Source organism: Phragmites australis, chromosome 13 (genome assembly GCF_958298935.1).
Source record: "Phragmites australis chromosome 13, lpPhrAust1.1, whole genome shotgun sequence".
Classification (NCBI taxonomy): Eukaryota; Viridiplantae; Streptophyta; class Magnoliopsida; order Poales; family Poaceae; genus Phragmites; species Phragmites australis.
Genome location: NC_084933.1, coordinates 19,665,690 through 19,677,161, shown reverse-complemented (window position 1 = coordinate 19,677,161; position 11,472 = coordinate 19,665,690). Strand labels below are relative to the sequence as shown.

General features: G+C 50.2%; 1 protein-coding gene across 1 annotated transcript; it reads left to right on the top strand.

The window, feature by feature from the left end:
* The first annotated feature begins 3,016 nt into the window (after positions 1-3,016).
* On the top strand, positions 3,017-3,904 carry LOC133889504 (uncharacterized). The gene has a single exon (XM_062330000.1). It carries the CDS (start codon positions 3,017-3,019, stop codon positions 3,902-3,904), a length of 888 nt encoding a protein of 295 aa, XP_062185984.1.
* Positions 3,905-11,472: the final 7,568 nt, after the last annotated feature.

Sequence of the window (11,472 nt, the reverse complement as noted above, 5' to 3'; positions counted from 1 at the left end):
TTTCAAAAAAAAATTGCTGCGTTCATAAACAGTAACCATAAACAGTGACAGAAAATGCAAAAGTGATGGGTTTACGAGACATTGCCTAAGTATTGGTAAGTTTATGAAATAGCCTAGAAATATGGTGGGTTTGTGATGATTAGAAAAATAAAATGGTGCCTCTGTGAAATTAACTTATATTATATCAAAATATAGTAGTTAAATATATGTTTTGAAAATCATGAGATGTTTAAAACAATACTTATTTATGACTAACGGAAGAACTCATCTGGGCCGCGATGCAGACTCGGCGAATAGCAGGGCAAAACCGGCCCAGCTACTCGTTCCCGTGGAAAACCGATCTCGTCTGGACCACGCGATTCACGAGTGGAGCGGCAAGCACACAGATGTTCGTCCGCTCAAGCCCAACAGCACAATCGACGGAAGCTTTTTTATTTCTATATTTTAAATCCAGACTTTTTATATATATACATATGTTTTAAAAAATTGTAAATGTATATTTTTGTCGTCCATTAAAAGGGCCTTTAGATTCGTCTTAGGAGCACAACACGATTTTGATTCGTCTTTGTTCTCAAAGTTTTCTGGAAACTACGTGTTGTTGTAATCAGGGGCAGGCGTGGCGCCCTGTCGAAGGGACAAAGCCTATTTACTCTGTTGAATTAAGGGTTTGTTTGACAGAGTTTTTAGAGTAGTTTGTCGGTTGAAATTAAAGGAGCTCTGCCAAGCAGCAGCTTTCAGCTTTTAATTTTCTAAGTAGAATTCGTGGAAGTGATTATCTGAAATGAATTAGAAGTTAGGGAGCTGAAAAAAATAATTTCTCCTTATTCACTTCCCGTACAGAATCACTTCTTTTATATATTTTATTTTAAAAAATAACTAGATAATTATTTTAGTCACAGAATTATATCCTACAGAAAATTTAGATCAGTAAGAACTTACCAAACAGATCCTAACTGATACCGGTACCTGTCAAGGCGATTGGGCGAGGTAGCGCAGATGCCGTAAGTGCAGTGCAGACTATGCACCTACTCCACTGGGCGCGCCCTACCCCGGAGCCAACCGGCGCATTGGCCGCGAGTCCGCGACCATGGTCACACCCTGACGCGCCCTATCTCCTCCCCTGTCACACCGTCTATTTAACCATCTCACTGGCCAACTTTGCCACTGCACACTCCGAAGACCCCATCTCCATAGCTCTCAAGAAAGCTCCAGTCCAGGCTTGAGGCTCCAGGGGCATCAATGGCGCCCCACAAGCTTGCAGGGATCGCCTTAGTGGTGTCTCTCCTCCTGCTCAGCAACGCCAACAGCAAGGTAACAACTACCAGCTACTTGATTCAGCTCATGCATGCATCCGTGAAGATGATTAGTTGCTATACCAGTCACATTCTTGCCGTCTCGCCCCATTTTGCTCTCAGCTCACTGGGTTTCGGTTGCCTGATCAGGCTGCTCCGGGCGGCTACCCTGTACCCACCGACTCCTCCCCTCGGCCCTCCGCCCCACCAGATCGTCGACCCCGCAAAAGGTACGCGCGAAAACACAAACCAACGCGAGCTAATCGACCTCTGTTCATGGTGCTTATTCTTGCGTTGCTTAACTGTATATGCGAACATTTGTTTGGTTTACTGTATTCTGCTGTTTATCCGTTGGGTCATCGTCTTCGCTTCAGAGGATGTTGAAGCGCTGGCAACTCTGGTGTGTTCCTGTGTAAAAACTAAAAACTGCAGTGCGCCGTTGTGCGTAGATGTTTCTCTAGTAGTTAAAATCCATATGGGTTGGATCAATGGGCTATTTCCTGTCTCGTATGCCATTATTTATCCTATTTCTTCTGCTAATACTCAGTCATACCTCCGCGCAGAAAATTCAGTCATACTCCTCCTGCATGGTCACGGTCTCTCGCAAGCATATTTGACCATCGCTTTCCTGATCTATGGTAGCACCAAAGTGTTATGAAGTGTTTTGGTGATCATGAAGTCAGCTAGTTAGTCACACAATTCAACACTTCGTACATGTATTAGTTATCAGAAGATTTTATTAGATGATACGCCTTTCGTGCAGGTTCATTTACCCTAAGGAATTTGGCTATATTAAAACCGCCGCCACAGTTCTCAATCTGAGTTGTACATAGGTTAGTGGAGTGGATGTACCCTACTCATCACTTCATCAGGATCGAAACTTCAAATTTGTTTATGGTGTCTTAAAACAGAATTTTATTTTAGTGGTAAGCGACAACAAGTTATTTATGGTGACTTCGTTAATATTTAAACTTCATATTTTTAATATGAGTACGTGCATACATTTAAGAATTATACTGGTATTTCTAAAAGGTTGTACGAAGTCTATTTTCGATTGGATGCGCTGACACCCATAGCTTTTGCCCAGCACTACGACAAGGTTAACGTTCACCAGAACTAGCAGGGTTGCTACCACGAGGGCACCAAACCCAGACTAATTGAGATTACGAGAAGCAAATTACAAGATGGAGTACCATCTGCTTAAAAACATATCTGCACCCCTCTGTCGCATGCCTTCGTTGTGTTGCTCGGGCCGCACATATGCCTTGCCCGTGGGTGGAATGCTCGCGAAGATAAGGCGAGGACGGTCACGTATGGGCAGCAGCGGTAACACCACCAACCTCCACCATGCTGCTGCGGTGCTGCCTGGAGCCCCAAGGAACATTAGCTTAGCCCGGTGTGGAGCCCCAAGGAACATGAGATGTGTGGAGAAGCTGGCAGTGGCACGCATTGGCGGCTCGAGACTGTCAACATACACGTATAGGATAGCTAGAATAGCTCTGCTCCGTTCAATTGTAACCGGTTGTAACCGGCCAGCCACCATCTCCACCTTTCCTTCTTTATAGGATCTGCATGTTCTCATGAGTGGCTGGCCAGAGCTTTGCTCCTGTACTTGTACCCCTAACGAGTGTAATACAAGCTGCGGTCATTCTTCCCAAATCCTTCTCTCACATGGTATCAGTCGTCTCTTGATCCTCTTTCTCACCTTCCGCTGCTCACCGGCCATGGCGAGTCCCTCTGGCTCCATCTCCTCTGTTGGCACCAATCCATTCGCCACGGCCGCCGAACCTGCTCCTCCCCCAGCCTCCACGCTTGTTCTAATCCATATCCACAGCCACGTCCCTGTCATCCTTGCCACCGACGACGGCAATTTCCGTCAGTGGCGCTCCTTCTTCGAGCTTACCTTCAAGAAGTTCGGTCTGATGAATCACATCGATGGCACGGTTGATGCCGCTGCCATGGTTGATGATCCAGAGTGGCTGCAGATTGATTCTTGCATCGTGTCGTGGCTCTATTCCACGGTGTCCAAGGAAATCTGGAATGATGTCTTCAAACCGCGCAGCAATGCCTATGCCGCGTGGTCTGCCATCACTGGACAGTTCCTGGACAACAGCCTTCAACGTGCTGTCTACGCCCAGCAAGAGTTCCATAGTCTCTTCCAGGGCGACATGTCCATCGGCGAGTACTGCGGCCGCCTCAAGCGCCTCGCCGACACTCTCTACGACTGCGGCGCCGCCGTCTCCGACCCGGCTCTCGTCATCAACACTCTGCGCGGCCTGAACAACAAGTTCAGTCAAGCAATTGCCGTGCTCTCCACCATGACGCCGCCACCGACGTTCCTCTACACCAAGTCCTACTTGCTGCAGGAGGAGAACCGCATCAAGCACTCGCTCCAGATGGAGGCCCAGACGACCCTCCTCGCTGCTCGGGACACCAGCTCGTCCGCCGTCCACAAGTTTGCACCGGCTCCTCCACCGCCCTCGCCTGCGTCCAGCGTGCCTCTTGGTGGTGGTGATCACCGGAAGAAGCGCAAGGCGGACAACCGCAACCGCCAGATCGCGTCTACTGGACCTGCGTCCAACCCCGGCCACAACGCGCCCCACCCACCGTAGTGGGCGTCGTCGTACAATCCGTGGCAGGGGGTGGTTCAGACGTGGCCGCTCAACTCATGGCGCCCGGGCGTCCTTGCGCCTCGCCCGGGTGTCCCTCCTCCGTCGGCCATGACGGCTCTTGCCGCGCCACCGACGCAGCACGACCCGGGCACCATACCGCCGGGGCTCTACACGGCGCTCAACAGGATGTCTCTGAACAACCCCAGCGGCGGCGGCGGCACTGACTGGTTACTCGACACCGGCGCAACCTCACATATGGCGTCACACCCTGGTATTCTTTCCTCCCACCAATCATCTACTGTTCCCCGGCACATTGTTGTCGGCAACGGCAGCCATCTGACGGCATCGTGCACTGGCAGCTCCATTATCCCCACTGTTTCTTCTTCACTGCGTCTCAACAATGTTTTGATTGCTCCTCAATTGGTGAAGAACCTCATCTCTGTTCGTGCACTAACCCGTGACAATTCTGTGTCTGTTGAATTTGATCCCTGGGGATTCACCATCAAGGATCTACGAACCAGGATGGCTATCCTCCGATGTGATTCGTCTGGAGAACTCTACCCCCTGCGCACTCCTCCGGGCACGTCGTCTTCGGGATCGGCACAGGCTCTCCTTTCTTCGACAGCTGCTGACCTCTGGCACACTCGGCTTGGTCACCCTGGCCGGGACGCGCTCCAGCACCTGTCTCGTTCAATTGGTTTCACCTGCTCGAAGTCCAGTTCACATACTTGTCATGCCTGTCGCATTGGTAAGCACGTGCGGCTGCCATTTCATGAATCCAAAAACGTTTCTGCTTTCCCTTTCCAACTTTTGCATTGTGATGTATGGACCTCGCCCATAATAAGCAACTCAGGCTACAAGTTCTATCTTGTAATTCTTGATGATTTTTCTCATTTTGTGTGGACTTTTCCCTTGCGGCATAAGTCTGACGTCCTCCCTACTATCATTTCTTTTCATGCTTTTGTTAACACACAGTTTCAGCGATCGATTATGTGTGTTCAAACAGACAATGGCAAGGAATTTGATAATTCTGCTTCCCGTGCGTTATACGCCAAACACGGCATTGTGTTGCGGCTGACATGTCCTTACACGTCCCAGCAGAACAGACGTGCCGAACGTGTTCTTCGCACCATCAACGACGGCGTTCGAGCACTCCTGTTCCAGGCTGCTCTCCCTCCTTCGTTCTGGCCTGACGCCCTTGCGACATCCACATACCTGCTCAACTGGCGCCCTTGTCGCCCTCGTGGCAATGACACACCCTATGCACTCCTCTTCGGTGCGCAACCTCATTACTCTCACCTGCGCGTCTTCGGCTGTCTCTGCTATCCCAACACTGAAGCCACCACTCCACATAAGCTAGCGCCACGTTCTGCTCGCTGTGTTTTCCTGGGCTACCCCATGGATCAACGTGGCTACAAGTGCTACAATCCAGAGACGAAGCGCGTTCTCATATCTCGTCATGTCTACTTCGACGAAACATGTTTTCCGTTTGCGCAGATCTCCGAGACAGGTCCAGCAGCAGCACACCGGTGCCCACCCTGCGTTCCCGATGTGCTCCCACTGCCAGTGGTGCAACGTCCTCGCACAACCCACCACCGGCAACCGAGTGCGCCACACGTCTCGACGTCGCCTACGACTCCGCGTGCACAGCCAGCCTCAGCGTCGCCCGCGCCGTCAGCACCTCCAACGCCTGCGGCTCCACCGGGTTCTCAACCGCCTGAGACCCCGTCCACCAGCGCGCCCCCGGCCTCTGCGGCACCTGCACCGAGCGCGCCCCCGGCTTCTGCGGCACCAACACCGAGTCTGGCGTCGCCACGATCTGCCTCGGCGCCAGCTGACTCGATCCCTCCACCGATGGATCCTCCCAGGCACCACATGGTCACCCGCGGGTGAGACAGGATCCGTGTGCCGAACCCGAAGTACGCACACGTCGCCACAACCTCTTCTCTGACATCCCCGCCGACTTCCGTCCGCGCAGCCCTACGTGATCCTGAGTGGATCGCGGTGATGTAGGAGGAGTTCAACGCCCTCCAGACCAATGGCACCTGGACACTTGTACCTCGACCGCCGAACGCCAACATCATCACCGGCAAATGGATCTTCAAGAACAAACTACACCCGGATGGTACGCTGGAACGGCGCAAGGCTCAGTGGGTCATCCGTGGGTTCTCTCAACGCCCAGGGGTCGACTTCCACCAAACCTTCTCCCCGGTGGTCAAGCCGTCCACCATTCGCACGGTACTTCATCTCGCCGCCACACGTCAGTGGTCAGTACATCAGCTCGATGTCAAGAACGCGTTCCTACACGGCGACTTGGCTGAGCGAGTGTACTGTCACCAACCGGCTGGGTTCGTCGACAAACTGCATCCAGATCACGTCTGCCTTCTTGTTAAGTCTCTATACGGACTCAAACAAGCACCGCGGGCGTGGTTTCAGCGTCTGGGCAACTACCTCCGCTCCATCGGCTTTGTCTCGATGGGTTCCGACACGTCGTTGTTCGTCTACAAGCAAGGCGATGCCATGGCCTATCTCCTGGTTTACGTGGACAACATCGTCCTGACCGCGTCCACGACGTCGCTGCTTCGACAAATCGTCCAGGCCCTCTGTCGCGAGTTCGCCATCAAGGACCTCGGCGACCTGCGTTTCTTCCTCGGTGTTCAGGTTCGTCGTGACGCCACTGGCTTCTCCCTCTCCTAGGCTTAGTACACGGAGGATATCCTCGAACGTGCGGGCATGGCCAACTGCAAGCCCGCTTCAACTCCAGTCGACGCCAAGCAGAAGCTGTCCGCTGCTGATGGCGAACCGGCGGCTGACGGCACGTTCTATCGGAGTATCACCGGAGCATTGCAGTATTTGACTCTTACGCGACTGGATATCGCCTATGCAGTCAATCAAGCTTGCATGTACATGCACTCCCCCCGTGCTGCTCACTGGAACCTCGTCAAGAGGATTCTCCGATATCTTCGTGGCTCCATCAGTGACGGCCTCTTCATCTCCGCTTCTCCATCGACCGAGCTCAAGGCCTACTCCGATGCAGATTGGGCAGGCTGCCCGGACACCAGACGCTCGACGTCGGGGTACTGTGTGTTCCTTGGGGACTCGCTTGTCTCGTGGTCATCGAAGAGACAACCAACAGTCTCCCGGTCGAGTGCGGAAGCCGAGTACAGGGCGGTGGCCAACGCCGCCGCTGAATGCTGCTGGCTACGACACTTACTTCAGGAACTTCATGTTCCCGTCGGGAAGGCTACTGTCATCTACTGTGACAACATATCAGCTGTATATCTATCTCAAAACCCGGTTCATCATCGACGAACAAAGCACGTTGAACTGGACATTCACTTTGTCAGGGAGAAGGTAGCACTTGGTCAATTCAGAGTTCTGCAGATTCCAACTCGGCATCAGCTAGCTGACATAATGACCAAGGGATTACCGACGCCTTTGTTCACAGAGTTTAAGTCCAGTTTGTGCATTCGATCAACCGATGCTCAAACTGCCGGGGGGTGTCAACATACACGTATAGGATAGCTAGAATAGCTCTGCTCCGTTCAATTGTAACCAGTTGTAACCGGCCAGCCACCATCTCCACCTTTCCTTCTTTATAGGATCTGCATGTTCTCATGAGTGGCTGGCCAGAGCTTTGCTCCTGTACTTGTACCCCTAACGAGTGTAATACAAGCTGCGGTCATTCTTCCCAAATCCTTCTCTCACAGAGACTCTTGCAGGGCCGAGGAAGACACTTGCTGGCGGCCCGGTGCGTTTTTCTATTTTTTAATATTTGCAAAAATATTTATTTATTTTAAAATATTATACATCTAAGTTACCATCGCCCGTTGAACGAGCGACAGTAAAGTGTCAACCATCTAACAAGTGACTTCTTGTGCGGCTCACGACGCTAGGGTCAAAAATTAAATATCCTGGCCACCATAACGTCAACGTCAACATATCGTCCAACCAACAAACATATCTTTATTGTCGCCCGTTGGCGAGGTGATAGGGCTGTATTGAGGCCCACTGAAAAATATGTTGCCCGTAACCTTTACCTATACAGGTGTTGTTGCATGCATCCATATGATTAATACAGATCCTAATGTGATTAACAAAGGTGCTAGCTTTTCTAGCTCTCGAAAATCATACATATACATGTGATTAACAAAAGCAAAAAAAGCACAATTGTAAGAACTTGTTGTGTAGAAAAAGGTATCGTCCGTTCAATGGATGACACTTTGCGATCGTAGAGAATGTTGGTTGGGTGATAGTAAGTTGTATTTAATTTCTGATCGTTGTATCGTGAGCCCTACAAGATATCGCCTGTTGTATAGATGACACCTTACTGTCGTACTTTCAACGAACGATGACAGTTTAGATGTACAATATTTCGAAATATAGTATATTTTTAGATATTAAAAAATAAAAAATATATAAATAAAAAAGCTCCGCACTTCCCTCCCACTCATCTTGAGGCTCTCGGAAGTCGGAACTCGGATACGCGATCGCTGGTCCGCCGCATGCCGACGCGCACCGGCCACTAGCCCACGAAGCAGCAGAAACTATACGTGGCGGCGGCCACTGCTCGCGTCAAACGGTGCGCCACGAGTCCGTCGTTGGGCGCCAGGCCATGAACAAGCTATGGGCCTGCGTCTTGGAAGAGGTGGACGCGGTGTGGGTTTTGCTGTGTAGTGCGCGGGCATCCGTGGAGTTTTTTTTTTATATTTTTTTGATTAAAAATTTAAATAAATAGATTCTCCGTAGGAGAATTTGCAAAACTAGGCACCTGCAGAGAGGGCGGCAGGCCTAACCGCCCTCTCAGAGGACGGTAAGGGGGGCTAACCGCTCTCTGAGGGGGCGGTTAGGCACAGAGAGGGCGGTTAGCCCCCTTGCCGCCCTCTGAGAGGGCGGTTAGGGCCTTTTTCCCCTCTAAAAATGTAATTTTTTGTGTAATTAAAGAAATAAAAAGGAAGGGGTTTAAGGAAATTAAGAATTTAAATTTGGAGTAGGTTATGTAATAGTCAGAGAATAAAAAATCAGTAATTAGCAGTCGTAGTATTTTACGTGGGTATGGGGTGCGAACAAGGACAAACATAGTATTAAACATAGGGTGAAAATATTACAATACACTGTAACCGCGATGACATGATGAGGAAACAAATGTGACATATACGGTTCGCACTAAGACCTATTTATTAGTATGCCGATCCTAATCATAACATGCCTTAGGGAGGGAAAGTATGTCGGGTTACATTTGGTACTCTCTACTGAGTGCATCTAGGATACTTTCCCTTTCGGAGGGTATCGGGACCTGCCGTCTTAGCACGGCGGGCTCTCTCCCGCTTCCTTTCCCTCTCAGCCTCCCGAGCCCGAGCCACGGTACGGTCGTGCGCCGCCTTCCTCATGCGCTCTTCTTCCTCCCGCTTGAGGTGAAGTTCCTCTTGCTGTTGCTCGTACTCCCGAAGGGCGTACGCTTCCCTTCTCCACCTCATGTTCATGTCGACCCATTGCTTTTGTGAGTCATTTTGCTCTTTGTCGAGCCACTGAATAAAATCACAGAGAGGTGGAGGGGACTGAACAAATGGACTAAGATGAGCGGTTAGTAAAAGAGGGTGCAAAATTGGAAGAGATGAGGCGGATATCTGTTATCGTACCGGTCGATAACCAGTTGTTGCATGTTGAGGCTTGTCATACTCGTAGTTGGCACACATGAAGAAGCGCATCCTATAGGTGTATGAGATGTCCTGCGACTCACGGAGCTTACAAAGGTCACCACAGAAGCACATTGATGGTTCGAGACCTTCAGGTATGGTAGTCCCCTAATGTTTCTTTGGTGGGTTTGATGGGGCTGAGGAAGACATTGCACTTGAGAGATATGAGAAATGAGTGATGCTTCAACGTAAGGAGGTTTGGCTATTTATAGTTGGGGGAGGCAGGAGCATTGTATTCGCTCTTGAAGAAAGGAGTGAGGGCAGGGGCGTAGCTGGTGGCAGGAGCATCGGATTCCATCTTGAAGAATGGGAAAGTTGTGTCATTGATCATAGTCAGATATTCCACATTTATTGGTACCCGTGTTGTCATTTATTGTTTGAAAAAAGCTGGGTAGTGTTGTCACGTCTTGTTTAAAGCCTGCGCAAGGAGGCATGTGTTGTCAAGTCATGGTTAAAGTTTAGTAGTGTGGTCACTTCTTCATTAAACGTGTCTGAATACGAAATGTATTTACGACATGCGAAGTCGACCATACAAAGTAAACGTGTCTGAATACATAGGAGTACATCATGAAGCGAATATGCATATGTAAGTTACATAAAATGTAAAATTCCACTGCTGCCTCCCTCGTTGCCGTCGCCCGTGCGCCCCATCGTGGTCCCAATGCCACTGGTTAACCCTCACGTGACCCCTGGAGTAGGTGAGGGGGTCGGGTGGACCGACGTGTCTGGTAGGCCTAGTAGGGACCACCGGTGTCGAGGCCTCGTCCTGCGTGGGCTGTGTCCAAAGGGGAGCACTGGAAATCTAAGACTGCTGGAGGACGTCGTAGTCAGGTGTGCCCCCGAAGAAGTCACGGACGAGGTCGTAGGCGGCGTCCGGGCCAGCCTCATCCTCCTGACTAGGGTAGGAGGACTGTGAAGGCTCTGTAGGTGTCCATGTGTACTGGCTGGAGGGGCCTACGAACAAATAATCATGTTAGATACGAACAATGTGGTATTGAAAGTAGTAGTAAAAATTGTATAATTGTACCTGCGTGGTATGACGGTGCAGCAGAAGAAGGCCACGCTGTCGTACCGTAGTATGACTCGTACGTTGCCAGAATTTCACTGCATCAATAACTGCCTCTTTTGTAGGGTACATAACACCCTGTGACACCTCGTTCTCATGGTACTGCCATGGTATCCAGTCAGCCTCGCTAACCACCAGCTTCGAAAATTCATGATCCCTCCACTCTGCAGAAACTAGAGTATTACCCTCCTCGTCAGACGAATCCCCATCGGCAAGGCCTTCCTCCAACTCTTCATCCTCCAAATCCATATCTTCAATAATGTTAGGGATGTGCTCCCCTTCATCTGCTACACCCATCGGTTGCAGCTCTGGAACATCACCAACTTCCTCCCTGGACTCGACATTAGCCGCCTCTGATTCATCTTCCACTGCCTCACTTGATCATGCTACTGCTTCCGCAGAGTTCACCTCATTTTGATATTTTAGGTACGCCTCAGCTAACAAAACAAGCGACAAGCCACGTTCACAACATGTATCTATATACTGCCTCCAAGTTGATGTGGCTTCGATGGGAACAAGCTCACCAAAGTATCCATGACTAGCACGGCTGAGGACAGCTTTCAACTTCAGCTCATGTTGCTGCGGATCCAGTTGGAAAAACCGCATGAGCCATTTGCACACACCCACAATGGTCCTCTCATTAGCTTTACTAAGCCCCTTTATGACATGACGAAATCCAGACAGATCTACACCGTTAGAACCGTATCTAATTTCACCCTCACCATAATATATCTGAAAAATTAATTTATCTGCCATCCCTGGAAACACCCGCAAACATAACCAATGTTAAGACAATAAACTATATT